This window comes from Salvelinus fontinalis, chromosome 3 (assembly GCF_029448725.1).
Source record: "Salvelinus fontinalis isolate EN_2023a chromosome 3, ASM2944872v1, whole genome shotgun sequence".
NCBI classification, from domain to species: Eukaryota; Metazoa; Chordata; class Actinopteri; order Salmoniformes; family Salmonidae; genus Salvelinus; species Salvelinus fontinalis.
In genome coordinates, this window is record NC_074667.1 from 11953825 (window position 1) to 11970572 (window position 16748).

The following is a 16748-nucleotide window of genomic DNA, read 5'->3' on the forward strand; positions in this document are numbered from 1 at the left end:
GTCCAGTTGAGAGGTGTTTAGATCTTAACCCTTATCTGAAGGGCACAATCTCCAGATTATACGTCATAATACAGAACATTAATCCGCCTTCCTTTGCAAATACAAAAGCTGCTTGGGAGCAAGACATAGGTGGCAAGCTACCCGATGATATATGGCAACAAAGTATTGAGCGTATCCACACAACATTTTGTATAAGGCATTGGCTTATTCAGTTTAAGGTTTTGCACCATCTCCGTTACTCAAATGACAGATTGGCAAAAATATACCCAAATGTTGACTCCAAGTGTTTGAGATGCCACCAGAGTCCAGCGACTGTGGGACATGTTTTGGTCATGCCAATCTTTGTTGTCTCTGGGACCCCATTTTTGAGGCATTCTCACATATGTGTAATACAACTGTTAGCCCCAACCCGGTCACTGCCATTTTTGGGGTACTTCCCCTAGACCAGAATGCTACCTCGCTGCTAGCTCACTGACAGCTTGCCGCCTTGTCCTCTTTCACTGGAAGTCTGCAAAGCCGCCCTCCTTTATGCAGTGGGTTAAGGAGGTGATGTCATCTCTGCCTCTGGAGAAGGTTAGGTACACTGTGCATGGGTCCCGACAAAAGTTTGACTTAACCTGGTCCCCATTAATACAATATGTGGAGAGCCTGTCTTTTACTTAGTGTAACTTGCATAGTTTAGTAAGCAGTTTTGTCTGTTCTAGTGGTCACTTGTGCTGATAATAATTTTTATATAACTTTTTTCCCCCATTGGTTTTGTTTCTATTATTGTTTGTTTCAGTTTTTTTCCTATTTAACTTAGTTTTATAGATACCTTGGAGGGTTGGAGGGAGGGGATGGATGGGAGAATGAGGGGTTGGGGTTGTACTGTTTTTGTTTTTAATATCTGAAAATCTGTGAAAAAGTAATGATTTTGCACTTCTGTCCCTTTGTGTAATAGGTGTTGTTAACAGGAAACTCATCTCGGAGGCAAGGTGTAAGGGAGTATAGGTTCCCCTTCATCGTCCTTGCATGTGCAACAGGTTATTCAACGATTTGGGTTGGCTACCAATCAGGAAGGAGTGTCAATTCAAGGGGGGAGGAAGGTTTGGGGAAGGAAGAGGTGGGGTGGGGGCTGGAGCCCTGCCCTCACCTCACCTCAGACACACCCAGAGGGGGCTGTAAATGCTAAGTGGGATGCTTGGAATAGCCAATCTATGACGTCACCCTATTGAAGTTGAGATTTAAAAGGGTTAAGGTAAGTGTTAGGTTGGGGTTCAGGCTCTGATCAGGCCCTACACCCAAACAAGGGCACTGCGTTCATCCACCTCTGGCCTGCTCGCCTCCCTACCTCTGAGGAAGTACAGTTCCCGCTCAGCCCAGTCAAAACTGTTCGCTGCTCTGGCACCCCAATGGGGGAACAAACTCCCTCACGACGCCAGGTCAGCGGAGTCAATCACCACCTTCCGGAGACACCTGAAACCCCACCTCTTTAAGGAATACCTAGGATAGGATAAAGTAATCCTTCTAACCCCCCCCCCCCCCCTTAAAAGAGTTAGATGCACTATTGTAAAGTGGTTGTTCCACTGGATATCATAAGGTGAATGCACCAATTTGTAAGTCGCTCTGGATAAGAGCGTCTGCTAAATGACTTAAATGTAAATGTAAGTTTACGGTTAGAGATATGATCATAGCAAGGATCCCACTTAGCATCTATTCTTTCATTTTCAAAAAGGCTTTTGTGGTTTCTTTGATAAAGGTAACATCTCAGGAAAAACATATAGAACAGTGAATATTGAGACATTTTATTCTTTCATTTTTAAAAAGGCTTTTGTGGATTCTTTGTTGGAGGTAACATCTCAGCAACCTACATGCTTAGAAAAAAAGTGTCATCTAGAACCTAATAGGGTTCTTCGGGTGTCCCCATGAGAGAACCCTTTCAAAACCCCTTTTTGGTTCAGGTAGAACCCTTTTGGCTTCCATGTAAAACCCTTTCCACAGAGGGTTCTACCTGGAACCAAAAAGGGTTCCGCTATGGGGACAGCCGAAGAACCCTTTTGGAACCTTTTTTTCTAAGAGTGCATGGAACAGTGGATTCTTACACTAACATAGAAGTATACTGTATGCGTCCCACTTTCCACAGAATTAAGCTAATACATTCAACCCACTGACTATTTTATGTTCTTTGGATGTGAATATTGAGTTAAAATAAAAAGGTCCATGATTCTTCCCTTGAAGCCACCTATATCCAGCCAGTCAACCCTTTCTGCCTTTCACAGCCTATACTCCACATTGAAATGGCTAAATAGCCTTGTGTCCACTCAATTTAACAAATCTCAACAAGCAGTAAAACAGTCATTTTTGTATTTTCTATAAATTTACTGACTACACAATATTAATAAAGGGAATAAAGCTATTTCTCTGTGTGTGTATGTTTCCGTGACAACACAACATGAGTGCACACAGCAGCTATATAGTAACTGCACTTGTGATATATTTAGTAATGGGGTCAGCATAATCTGATAAATATGAAATTAATCCATGCCAAACTGGCCAACTAGCAATGTACATATTCCACATGTTTAAATACGCTTAGTATGTTGCTTCACGTGAGGCTTGAGTTGGATCGCAGGCTTGTAGTTCGACTAGACAACGTGAACCAATAACTGACTACCCGTAGAAATAACCCGCCCACCTTTGGGTCTTGGGTCGGGCTACATGTTTAACACCGCCCAGTTCTGCAGCACCACCTTTTAATGGGGTGATTGGTGGCTAATCGGGTGGCAGCAAGGGGTACATTTTTTTTTAACCTTTGGCCCGAAAGTAGCTGGTGATCCAGCATCCAATAGGAGTCGGGTAACAAGCAGGAGGACCCTAATCGTACAAAGTACAGTGGCTAAATAACGTTAGCACTCAGAAATATACATTTTTCCACGCAGTTGGGGTTTAAACTTCTGCCTTCAAGATGGACGAGGATAGAGGGAAAGCATCAGACCAAATGAAGCTATGGAAAGAGGGCCGAAGCGCTCAGGTTTGTCTATTTCTATGCTTAGTTTGTGTTGTGCAATTCTGTTTAGAAATGGTGAGCGATCATCCAGGGTCGCATTTTTCCTCCTGGACTACTTAACTATAATGCTAACGTTAGATAGCTAGTTAGCTACACATTTACAGAACCATGGTACTGTTCAATTCCACAACCCAAAGAATGCACGTTTGTATTTGAATTGTGTCCGTTTTTGATCATGCAGGAATTGTTAGCGGCTGCTGCCTACAACTAGCCTATTACTGTTTATTAGCTAGTTACATTGCACTTGCAGCTGCTCGTTATTAGCTGCTATACCCACAATCAGTCAATAACCCCAGCCCATTTGTACTATTTTTCTTAACTAGTGGAAACCCTTGCAGCTCAGGCTTTCTTGATATTTGTTGAATAGAACTCCAAGTTTAACTAGGGTTTACTCCCATACTCTTGTGACAAATACAAGCATTTCGCTACACTCGTAATAACATCTGCTGAACATGTGTATGTGACCAATAAAATGTGATTTTAATTTGATGTAATGTATTGAAATAACACAACTGCAGAGTAGCTATTTGTTTTTGATTTAAATGCCAAGAAGTTGATTGCTTGTGTGTATTTTGCTGGTTTAACGTGAAAACATTGCAAGTTGAGAATAGAATAATGTGTGATTTTTTTGCAATAAATGGAAGATTATGGACCTTGATTTGTTGGGATAGCAAATGTAGCTTGGTCATTGTCTTGCTATAATTTAGCCTGGACTTTAGCCATGTCAACTCGTGGTTATCTAATCATTGGTGCAGGAAGGGTATGCTTAAAGGGTAAACATTAAGCAAGATTGTAAGTAAACAAGGCCAAATTAGATGATGTGAACTGTTTTAAGTGGCTTTTAGACTATTTTGTAATGCACACTTGAATTTGGAGCAATTGTGTAATGCAGCTGATGTTTGATCATTCAAAGTACAAAACACTAGACCTGTATAAGGAAAAGTGTGAGACTAGGCCTAATGACTGTGTAAATAAAAAATGTGTAGTGCAGTGTCTTATGTATGATGTCTGTCATTTCTTCCCCTCCAGAGGCCAGACAACCTGACCACTGGGGCTGGTCACCCGATAGGGGACAAGTTCAATATAATGACAGCGGGTCCCCGGGGGCCCCTCCTAGTGCAGGACACCCCGTTCATAGACGAGATGGCCCACTTTGACCGCGAGCGCATCCCAGAGAGGGTGGTGCATGCCAAGGGAGGCGGTGGGTGTCCAGCACTACCAATACATTTAATCAAAACTGATGGGCAATATACAGTGGGCAATGCAATATACAGTGGGCTCCAATGCAATATACAGTGGGCTCCAAAAGTATTGCATCCAACAAGTTTGTATAGTCACAAGCTTGATGTAATCATTGTGTGCTAGGAATATGGGAACAAATACGAAACTTTTGACTACTTTAATATACATATATGTGAATTTGTTCCCTGAAATGGGGGGACCATGTACGCCACTAGATTTGTTCTTAAAAGTGGACCCTCACAAAATAATGGTATAGGGAAAACACTTCACTAGACAGGCCTATCACATTTGAAATAAACATTAGAAAGTGTTGGGCAACTTTTCGGTCTAGACCAAAATACTGTAAACTGCTCTTTAGTCTACTCGGTGCAGAATATTATAGGACCATGCTTGATCATGTGACGGCTTGTGTTGTTGGCCCACTACAGAAGGGTAAAGTGCACCATGTGTATGGCTTTATAAGTAAGTGTTTACTCACTAACCTAACTAGCTAGATTTATACACAGAAACTGACCATGTCCTGCCTCTTCCACCACAGGAGCGTTTGGGTACTTTGAGGTGACACATGACATCTCTCGCTACTGCAAGGCCAAGGTGTTTGAGCATGTGGGCAAGACCACGCCTATCGCCATTCGCTTCTCCACCGTGGGTAAGACTAACTTACATTACATTTTTGTCTTTTTTTCCCCCTGGTATTTACTCAACTTACATGATAAAATAGTATTTTGAGGCTGCTCACTCCGGCTTTTCTATAAAACTGCTACAAACACATTTATAGTTACTTTTGTTTCCTTAAGGACATGCAAAAAGAAACCCTATCAGATTTGCTAGCTACCAATTAGACTACTGTTACTCTATATGGAATGACTAAGCATGCTTGTCTGCAAAAGCAATGTTTGCCGATATCAGAAGAATTCTGGACAGTCAGGTAGCCTAGAGGTTAAGAGCATTGGGCCAATAGCCAAAAGGTTGCTGGTTCAAATCCCGAGCCGACTAGGTGAAAAAGCTGTCGACATGCCCTTGAGCAAGGTACTTAACCATAATTGCTCCTGTAAGTATAAAATGCAATATATACACTAGATGACTGACAGAGGGGTGCTTTCTGAAGCCAACGCACCTTCATCTTGGTACTAATTGTATTAGTATAAAGTAATAATTTCCCCCAATGTTTAGGAGCATACAATATAGCTCAGTATTTGAATGTATTATGTATACAGTCATTTTCTATTGTCTTTATCAAGGGTGTCAATCATTTCAGACCCCACTGTACATCAATACATCATTGAATAAATACCAGAAAATACACGTCTTTTTTTTTATTCTACAAATTTGTGTTTATACTGGTTGTCCATGTGTGAGATTTTTATCAACCTATTTTGTCTCAAACTCATGTAGCTGGGGAATCGGGTTCAGCTGACACAGTGCGAGACCCACGTGGCTTTGCAGTTAAGTTCTACACTGACGAGGGCAACTGGGACCTTACTGGCAACAACACCCCCATCTTCTTTATCAGGGACGCCATGCTGGTGAGTTCAGACACGTGAGTCAAGATTACGCCTGGGTGTGCCTTGCCAAGATTCAGTCTTTGGCACATGACATGGAGTACAAGGAGTGGAACATTAGCTAAACAGACTGGCAACCAGGCTAATACATTAGTTCATCTCCCTTTATAATATTAAATGCCATTACCACATCTCTCTGATTTTCCCTTTGTTTTGTGCAGTTCCCATCCTTCGTCCACTCTCAGAAGCGCAACCCCCAGACTCACCTGAAGGACCCAGACATGGTGTGGGACTTCTGGAGCCTGCGGCCTGAGTGTATGCATCAGGTACTGTACCTGCTCCTCTCTACCCTCCACCAAACCTTTACACGTGCACGCACAATAGTTAGTTAGAATCCGAAAATTCATTGTAGTTTCAGATTTCACTCCATTAGCAGCTTTAAAGCTATTCCACTATATCTAGAAATGGCGGTTGCTGCATTAGTTTAAATAGTTTTAAATCCGTTTTCTGATCAGATTATTATATCATGCTTCTACTTACATATGTTTTTTAAAATGATATCTTATTTACATATCACATTGGCTAAATTGACTGAATATGTGCCTTTGTTCATAATTCTGTCATAATCTCTGTGAAGGTGTCCTTCCTGTTCAGTGACCGTGGTCTGCCCGACGGCTTCCGCCACATGAATGGCTACGGATCCCACACCTTCAAGCTGGTCAACGCCGAGCGTCAGCCCGTCTACTGCAAGTTCCACTACAAGGTCGGAGCACAACAAAAAATGATGTTGTGAATGGATAGTACAGGACTAGTAAAATGTACTACACTTAAATGGATATAGGAGTCGACCATACTTGATTGACTGAAGGATGCAAGAGAGTAATGGTGGTAAAAGAAGGAAAAGTAGTTAGAGAAATTGGGACGGGTCCATAGTAACCGATAGCATCCTTCCTCTGCTCTCCTCTCAGACCAACCAGGGTATCAAGAATTTGAAGCCTGAGGACGCCGAGCGCCTGGCCTCCACCGACCCGGACTACGCCATCCGAGACCTTTACACCTCCATCGCCAACGGGAAATTCCCCTCCTGGTCATTCTACATCCAGGTCATGACCTTTGACCAGGCCGAAAAGTTCCAGTGGAACCCCTTTGACCTGACCAAGGTACCGTAGAGATACAGTTTTAATACTCAATCTTCTATTCAATTATGTGGGGACCCTAACGCTTATAGTAGGTGCATAACTTTTTATCAATACTTTGCATAGTTTTTTTAAAGAATGTGACAGAAATGCCTTAAATGTCTTAGTATTGTACTTTGTTAGCCATTTAATCAAGATGTCCCCAAAAATATTGTCAATTTGCAGTACTCTGACTTTTCCACCAGAGGGGGGACATACTCCACATAACCACTGAAAGATCTGAAAGTGGTCTGAGATCTGCTATGGAGTTGTAGCATTTGTCAATGGTACAATAATGGGCAACTGACTCAATAGCTGCAGTCAGGATAATTATTACGTGAAAATAGTACAGTATAGGGGTCGTGCATGCTTACATTTTCTATAAAAAAAATCTTTGTCCTCCAAGAATGGCTAGAAATCTCTTGCACATCCATGTACCTTGGTTGGCCTGAGAAGTAGCAGCACTTCTCATTTTCCTTAGGTGTGGTCTCACAAGGAGTACCCCCTCATTCCCGTGGGGAGGTTGGTGCTCAACAGAAACCCTGCCAACTACTTTGCTGAGATCGAGCAGCTGGCCTTTGACCCCAGCAATATGCCCCCTGGCATCGAGCCCAGCCCCGACAAGATGCTGCAGGGGCGTCTGTTCTCCTACCCAGACACACACCGACACCGGCTGGGAACCAACTACCTGCAGCTGCCCGTCAACTGCCCCTTCAGGACCCGTGTGTCCAACTACCAGCGAGACGGGCCCATGTGCATGTTCGACAACCAGGCTGGCGCTCCCAACTACTTCCCCAACAGCTTCAGTGCCCCAGAGACCCAGCAACAGCATGTGGAAACCAGGTTTAAGGTGTCCCCAGATGTCGGCCGCTACAACAGCGCTGACGATGATAATGTCACACAGGTAATGTATCTATGTAGAGCGCAGTGGGTTAGTTCACTGAGATGGGCGTGAATCAGACAGGTGTCTTGTGTTCCATTTTTTTTTTTTTTTAAGATGTGGGTGTGTATATATTTGTGTATATATTTATTTTATTTGCTACTGCTTGACAAAACAAAATCTTGGTCGACCAAACAATCGACTAGTCGACTAATTGGGGTCAGCTCTAGTTACATTAAAGTAAACCACAGTTTTGGAAATACACTGAACAAAATAATAATTGCAACACGTAAAGTGTTGGTCCCATGTTTGATGAGCTGAAATAAAAGATCCCAGAAATGTTCAATTTTCTCAAAAAGCTTTCCTTTCATCCCTGTTAGTGATCATTTCTCATTTGCCATGATAATCCATCCACCTGACAGGTGTGGCATATCAAGAAGCTGATTTAAACAGCGTGATCATTACACAGATGCACCTTGTGCTGGGGACGATAAAAGGCCACTCTAAAATGTGCAGTTTTGTCACAACACAATGCCACAGCTGTCTCAAGTCTTGAGTGTGCAATTGGCATGCTGACTGCAGGAATGTCCACCAAAGCTCTTGCCCAAGAATTTAATGTTCATTTATCTACCATAAGCCGCCTCCAACGTAGTTTTTAGAGAATTTAGCAGTACGTCCAACAGGCCTCAACTTTTGGCCACGTGTATGGTGTTTCTTTGGCGAGTAGTTTGCTGATGTCAACGTTTTGAACAGAGTCCCCCAAGGTGGGGTTATGGTATGGGCAGGCATAAGCTACGGACAACTAACACAATTGCATTTTATTAATGGCAATTTGAATGCACAGAGATACCGTGACGAGATCCTGAGGCCCATTGTCGTGCCATTCATCTGCCGCCTGACCTCATGTTTCAGTATGATAATGCATCGCTCCATGTCGCAAGGATCTGTACACAATTCCTGGAAGCTGAAAATGTCCCAGTTCTATGGCCTGCATACTAACCAGACATGTCACCTATTGAGCATGGTTTGGGATGCTCTGGATTGACGTGTACGATGGCGTGTTCCAGTTCCCGCCAATATCCAGCAACTTTGCACAGTCATTGAAGAGGAGTGAGACAACATTCCACAGGCCACAATCAACTGCCTGATTAACATGCGAAGGAGATATGTCGCGCAGCATGAGGCAAATGGTGGTCACTTTAAAAAAAAAAAAAAATTGTTAAGGTATCTGTGACTAACAGATGCATATCTGTATTCCCAGTCATGTGAAATCCATAGATTAGGGCCTAATGAATGTATTTCAATTGAATGATTTCTTTATACAGTATGAACTGTAATGATTACATATAATGAAATGCTTATTTATTGATACATGAATAAATCTGTTGGTTTGTGTGTGACCAGTGATCTGACCTTGTGTGCGCGTGTATTGCAGGTGCGTACCTTCTTCACCGAGGTGCTGAATGAGGAGGAGCGCCAGAGGCTCTGTCAGAACATGGCTGGTGCCCTGAAGGGAGCCCAAGTCTTCATCCAGAAACGCTGGGTGAGGTCTCCTCCTCCTCATTTTGATTGTCTAAGTCACCATTTTTCATCATCATCATCATCATTGTGATCAGCAATCATGTTATTTCTATCTTCATGTTTTTTTTATCAACATCATCATTACTAGTCAAATCAAAATCTCCTCTACCACACTGTCATCAGAGAGTATTCACACCCCTTGACTTTTTCCACATTTTGGTACGAAGTGGGATTAAAATGAATTTAATTGTAACGATCTACACAAAATAGTCTGTGGAAGAAAAGTTCAAATATTTGTAAATGTATATAATATGAAAAATAAACCCTCTGAGTCAATACATGTTAGAATCACCTTTGGCAGTGATTACAGCTGGGAGTCTTTCTGGGTATATCTCTGTAAGAGCTTTCAAGACCTGGATTGTGCAACATTTGCCAATTTTTCTTTTCAAAATTCTTCAAGCTCTGTCAAATCGGTTGTTTGGCATGGCTAGGCAACCATTTTCAGGTCTTGCCATAGATTTTCAAGCAGTTTTAAGTCAAAACTGTGACTCGACCACCCAGGAACATTCACTGTCTTATTGGTACTGTAAACAACTCCAGTGTTGATTTGGCATTGTTTTAGGTTATTATCCTGCTGAAAGGTGAATTAATCTCCCAGTGTCTGGTGGAAAGCAGACTGAACCAGGTTTTCCTCTAGGATTTTTATTCTTCATTGGCTTCTGTTTCACTCTGTCAAAAGATTAGTATTGTGGAGTAACTACAATGTGGTTGATCCATACTCGGTTTTCTGCTATCACAGCCATTAAACTCTGTAACTGTTTTAAAGTCACCATTGGCCTCATGGTGAAATCCGGGAGCGGTTTCCTTCCTCTCCGTCAACTGAGTTAGGAAGGATGCCTGTATCTTTGTAATAACTGGGTGTATTCACCAGCCAAGTGTAATTAATGACTTTACCATGCTCAAAGGGATATTCAATGTCATTTTTTTTATTTTATCTCCCAATAGGTACCTTTCTTTGCCAGGCATTGAACAACCTCCCTGGTTTTTGTGGTTGAATCTGTGTTTGAAATTCACTGCTCGACTGAGGGATCGTACAGATAGTTTTATGTGTATTGTACAGAGATGAGGTAGTCATTAAACTCATCTTAAACAATATTATTGCACAGTGAGTCCTTGCAACTTATTATGTGACTTGTTAAACACATTTTTACTCCTGAGCTTATTTAGGCTGGTCATAACAAACAGGTTGAATACTGTGTTGACTCAAAACATTTCATCTTTTCGTTTTTTAATTGATTTATAAATGTTTAGGAAAACGTTATTAAATGTTGACATTGAGGTATTGTGTGTAGGCCAGAAGAAAATAAATACATCTCTATTTAAAATTCAGGCTGTGTAACACAACAAGATGTGGAAAAAGTCAAGTGGTGTGAATACTTTCTGAAGGCACTGCATTTTTTCAAGGCGTCATCTGCCTCACTACCATGAAGGTCATCTTTGCAATGCAATGTTGTATAATGCATCTATTTTTTACTGCCATCGCTATCAACACTTCTGACCGTCTCTCCCTGCTCTTGGGCCCTGTTTTTCCAGGTTCAGAATCTGATGGCTGTGCATGCAGACTATGGGAACGGGGTTCAGACCCTACTCAACAACACTGAGCCCACGAAGGTAAGTCCATTCATTCTTGTCAACGGACGCTAAAGCTTATGTCAATTAAAAGGGTATTTGCCTATTTCATTCAAAGTATAGTTTAAATGGGAAAAGCACTTGCATATCTGAGACGGCTCGTTGCAGATGTTTGGGTATAATTGGATGGAAATATTTTTTGGGGGGGGGAAATAGCTCCAAGTATAGTCAAATCATTTACATGAGCAGTTTTAGGTATATTGCAGATCCTTCATGAAAATCAAAAGTTTCACACATGAACTACCCAAAGTGTTTTATTTTTTTTAACATGTAAAAGTTTTTGTTTTTGTACTTGTTAATCCTTTACATTTAGTATGTATCTGTGTTGTAATTGTTTCTCTCAGGACGCCACGTCAACAAGATTGTGTTTTACTTGTTTATATCCACACATCTATTCAAATGAAATGAATAAAAGTTTAGCGTTGAGCTCTAAGTTCTCTTTCTCTCACTTTGTCTCCTTCCCTCATCCTCTCTCTCCCAGGACACTGTGAGAGTGTACACCCGTGGAGGTGCCTCTACCATCGCTGCCTCCTCCAAGATGTGATGCCTTAACTTCCACCTGGGGGCAGTTCCATCTGTTGCACTTACCATCCGCTATAGAATATCTTACTATCGACCGTCCGTAAATGCTATAGCTAATTAAATTGCAAGCTATCATTAATGTTTTTGTAATTCCTCAGGCTACTTACTGCACAGATGACTCAAGAGACAGCATTGCTGTCAGTTCTAACATGTAGTTTCTTGTCCATTTTGCCGAAGTTCACACAGAAATGAATATAGTCAGACTGCAGCCCTATGGGAGAAGATCTGTCCCCACAGTCAAATACACAGACGCTATCTGAAAAGCTGTGCAGTTATTCAGTTGTTTTATAGTATAATTTTCATTCCATTGTCAGTATAGTGATATCTCTTTCCCAATTACTTATTGTTTGTGTATCCATGCCTCATGTATGCCCTGATAGTTAGCTTAATAAACAGGTATGCGTTAGCTAGCCTATATGCAAAATATGACATTTATTCTAGTTAGACAAACCACCAATGTTTTCAAATAAGGTTCATAATTATTGCTTAGGCCATCACCATATTTCTTGGTTGTATTAGAAATGGTTTCAAGCCAACGATCGGTGTGATTCAGTCATGAAGTCGTCCTCGCAGCCAAAACTACAAAGCAGTGCCTTTTTGGGTTAGACACAAATACCTAAAACCATGGCAGGATCAGGGCTTTGCCAAGACTTTTAATCACTATATACAAATGAAAAAATGGTCATGTAGTAAATGTTTTCTGTATATTAGTGTTGATTTGTGTAGATACTCTGTACAAAAATTAATCACTGAAGAGTTGTGGTTTGGTTGAGTTAGGGCTGGGGAATTAAGAGGCACCACTGTTTCCTGTAAAGGAAACTTAGTCCTTATCTCTTCTCACAAGCCTCCAGACTCGATTGCTATGTTGCATCCTCATCACCCATTAGTGTTTCTGTGTAAGGTAGCATTCCCGCATATTGCCCGTGAAGTGATTTGTTACATTAACAAGAAATTGTAAACATCTTTGAACCACAAAATGAGATGCTAATAAATCAAAAGGTAATGCTATATGTGTGGTTGGTGTGTCAGGTCTTCTTTACACCAATCTTACCTCCAGGGTATGCCGGCTGTTATAGCCCAGGACTAAACCTGATTCTACATATCATGCCCTTGATTAGTTGATAGAGTGTTACTGGGCTGGAATAAAAGCCATGTCACCCTGTTGGTCTCCGGGATCAGTTGTGAAGAACAGGCAGAGCGTACTTTAAGCGTTCCTAACTGTAGCGATCCTGTGTTCCCACAATATCAACCATTCCACTTCAGCATGCTTTTGTGGCACAGTCGATGCCACGAAAGGCTACGGGCCGATATTGAGAGTTCGCCATCCATTACGGGCAAAACTTGTGAGTCCTTGCTTTTCTTATTAATTAGCTGATCATTGTCTGCAGCCAAGGGGAAATACGATTTTTATCATTTTATGCTATATTTGTAATTTGTATAAAATATATGCAATGAATTTACCACCAACAGGTTTCTGTGCCAATGAACCACACCACAAATAAGCAAAGCATAACGACATACTGATGCGGCAGGTAGCGTTGGGCCAGTAATCGAAAGGTTGCTGGATTGAATCCCTAAACTGACAAAGTTAACATCTGTCATTCTGCCCCTGAAAAAAAGCATTTAACCCACTGTTCCTTGGTAGGCTGTCATGGTAAATGAGAATTTGCTCTTAACTGACCTGCCTAGTTAGTTAACATTATTTGATAACAAACAAAAAAAAATCGAGTATGTCAATCTCGACAAACAGGAAATGCATCACTCCCTACCCAGTTTCAAAGGCTTGTCTTGACAATCTCTGAATGTCATTCAACGTTTTGGTGTTTTGTAACAGATGTCTCTTTCCATTCATCAAATGGCCAGTGCAGTGTGGATGCTGAAATTATATTCGAGTGGGGTGGACAAACGTGTGTGCTGGTAGCATACAGGAGACTTTTGAAGTAGCCTAATCAGATGAAAACATTGTGACTAATTGTGTTTGACACACAAATGTTTCCCAAATATTTATGCTATATTGAAACGTTATGTTTCCATGTGCAGAAAGACTAGCCGCTCGGATCAGAGACGAGTCAGAGCGTGCTTTAAGCTTTCCGGAATGACTGGGCCTGCTGGGAGCATAGGCCTATGTTGCAACGTTATTATAAAACGATTTGGGAGAATGATGATCCGCAACAGACAGCGCATCTCAGTATCAGAACTAAAAGAAATACAGCCAGACTGACCTGATACGGTGCCTTTTTAGACCTTATAAACTCTCGAGTACCAAAAACGGATCAAAATGGAATGAAACATCAAAAAAAGATATATATAAAAACAATTCATTGCATGGTGGTGTTGTAGGCTAGTCTACGTAGGACCATGTTATTGTCCTTAGACAAGTTCAATAGGGGAGCTTGTTGAGCTAGATGTCTCATGTCTTCATTGTTCTTTCATGCGCAATGACCTTCGTGGCTTCTCCGCTGCCTACCAGATATTCACCTGTTCTAGCGGATTTATATATAAAATTGGTTCAGCTTTGAATATTTTTTTGTGTGGGAGCAAGAAAACACGGGAAGACTGCTTTAATGTTGTGACGCTGACCATGGTAATCCTCGGGCTGCTCTTCCTCATTTACATTACATTTAAGTCATTTAGCAGACGCTCTTATACAGAGCGACTTTCAAATTGGAAAGTTCATACATATTCATCCTGGTCCCCCGTGGGAATTGAACCCTGGTCCCCCCGTGGGAATTGAACCCACAACCCTGGCATTGCAAGCGCCATGCTCTACCAACTGAGCCACACGGGACCACTTCATCTTCATTCATTCTTTTGGTGTTTTTCAGAGTCAGTAGAAAGGCTTCTTTAGTGTCCTAAGTTTTCATAACTGTGATCTTAATTGCCTTCTGTCTGTAAGCTGTTAGTGTCTTAACGACCGTTCCACAGGTGCATGTTCATTCATTGTTTATGGTTCATTGAACAAGCATGGGAAATAGTGTTTAAACCCTTTACAATGAAGATCTGTGAAGTTATTTGGAATTCTATGAATTATCTTTGAAAGACAGAGTCCTGAAAAAGGGACGTTTCTTTTTTACTGAGTTTATGATCCCTTATTGATGTCACCTGTTAAATCCACTTCAATCGGTGTAGATGAAGGGGAGGAGACATGTTAAAGAAGGATTTATTGCTTGAGACCATTGAGACATGGATTGTATATGTGAGCCATTCTAAGTTTGAATGGACAAGACAAAAGATGTGTCGTTGAACGAAATATGGTATTTGGTGCCAGGCACACATGTTTCAAATCAAAATTGTATTTGTCACATGCGCCGAATACAACAGGTGTGAACCTCCCAGTGAAATGCTTACTTATAAGCCTTTATTAACCAACAATGCAGTTTTAAGAAAATCACTAAAAGAGTTAGAGATAACAATAGCGGGGCTATGTATAGGGGGTACCGGTACAGAGTCAATGTGTCAATGTTGCAGGGGGCACCGGTGTCGAGGTAATTGAGGTAATTATATACATGTAGGTAGAGTTGTTAAAGTGACCATGCATAGATAATAACAGAGAGTAGCAGCAGCTTAGAAGAGGGTGGTGTCACGCCCTGACCAGAGTTTGCTTTGTATGTTTTATGTTGTGGTTGGTCAGGGTGTGATCTGTGTGGGCATTCTATGTTGTTTGTCTGGTTTGTCTATTTCTGTGTTTGGCCTGATATGGTTCTCAATCAGAGACAGGTGTTTTGCGTTGTCTCTGATTGGGAACCATATTTAGGTAGCCTGTTTTGTATTATGGGTTGTGGGTTATTGTCTATATGTTGGTTGCTTGTGTCTGCACTTTCGTTATATAGTGTCACGTTCGTTTTGTTGTTTTGTAAGTTTGTTTAGTGTTTTTCGTCTTCGTTTAATAAATCAAGAATGTATTAATTTCAAGCTGCGCCTTGGTCCTCCTCTCTTCAATGTTACAACGAGCTTGGGGGGTGGGGGGAGGTCGCAATGCAAATTGTCTTGGTAGCCATTTTATTAGCTGTTCAGGAGCAATATGGCTTGGGGGTAGAAGCTGTTTAGAAGCCTCTTTGACCTAGACTTGGCGCTCCGGTAGCCTTTGCCGTGCGGTAGCAGAGAGGACAGTCTATGACTAGTGTGGCTGGAGTCTTTGACGATGTTTAGGGCCATTCCCTGACACCACCTGATATAGAGGTCCTGGATGGCAGGAAGCTTGACCCTGGTGGTGTACTGGACCATACGCACTACCCTCTGTAGTGTCTTGCGTTCGGAGGCTGAGCAGTTGCCATACCAGGCAGTGGTGCAGCTGTAAAATATTTTGAGGATCTGAGGACCCATGCCAAATCTTTTCAGTCTCCTGAGGGGGAATAGGTCTTGTCGTGCGCTTTTCACAACTGTCTTGCTGTGCTTGGACCATGCTAGTTTGTTGGTGATGTGGACGCATGAGTCAGCCGGTTGCTATCAACACCTAGCTTACAGTTACATTAAAATAAACCAACGCTTTGGAAATACATAACGCCATCTAACCAGTTATCAGATAATGTTACCGGTATATAAGGCTTTCGACTCTGTCAATCACAACATTCTTATTGGCAGACTCAGCCTTGGTTTCTCAAATCATTGCCTCGCCTGGTTCACCAACTACTTCTCCGATAGAGTTCAGTATGTCAAATCGGAGGGCCTGTTGTCCGGACCTCTGGGAGTCTCTATGGGGGTGCCGCGGGGTTCAATTGTCAGGCCGACTCTCTTCTCTGTATACATCAATGATGTCGCTCTCGCTGCTGGTGATTCTTTGATCCACCTCTATGCAGACGACATCATTCTGTATACCTCTGGCCCTTCTTTGGACACTGTGTTAACAAACCTCCAGATGAGCTTCAATGCCATACAACTCTCCTTCCGTGGCCTCCAACTGCTCTTAAATGCAAGTAAAACTAAATGCATGCTCTTCAACCGTTCGCTGCCTGCACCTGCCCGCCCGTCCAGCATCACTACTCTGGACGGTTCTGACTTAGAATATGTGGACAACTACAAATACCTAGATGTCTGGTTAGACTGTAAACTCTCCTTCTAGACATTAAACATCTCCAATCCAAAATTAAATCTAGAATCGGCTTCCTATTTCG

At 41.9% G+C, this 16748-nt stretch overlaps 1 protein-coding gene across 1 annotated transcript; it reads left to right on the forward strand.

Annotated features, from left to right (window-relative positions):
• The first annotated feature begins 2731 nt into the window (after nt 1–2731).
• Nucleotides 2732–12645, forward strand: LOC129838928 (catalase-like). Its single transcript, XM_055906200.1, has 11 exons — nt 2732–3010; nt 4076–4247; nt 4827–4937; nt 5684–5814; nt 6012–6116; nt 6428–6553; nt 6759–6950; nt 7447–7869; nt 9281–9388; nt 10960–11037; nt 11537–12645. Exons 1-11 carry the CDS (start codon nt 2945–2947, stop codon nt 11597–11599), a joined length of 1575 nt encoding a protein of 524 aa, XP_055762175.1. The 5' UTR covers nt 2732–2944; the 3' UTR covers nt 11600–12645.
• Nucleotides 12646–16748: the final 4103 nt, after the last annotated feature.

Excerpts from the sequence above, each read along its gene's own strand:
- LOC129838928 (XM_055906200.1), top strand. The coding sequence starts at position 2,945 with ATGGACGAGGATAGAGGGAAAGCATCAGACCAAATGAAGCTATGGAAA. Across the intron at positions 3,011-4,075 it reads AAGAGGGCCGAAGCGCTCAG|AGGCCAGACAACCTGACCAC; the intron begins GTTTGTCTATTT and ends CTTCCCCTCCAG. Across the intron at positions 4,938-5,683 it reads CATTCGCTTCTCCACCGTGG|CTGGGGAATCGGGTTCAGCT; the intron begins GTAAGACTAACT and ends AAACTCATGTAG.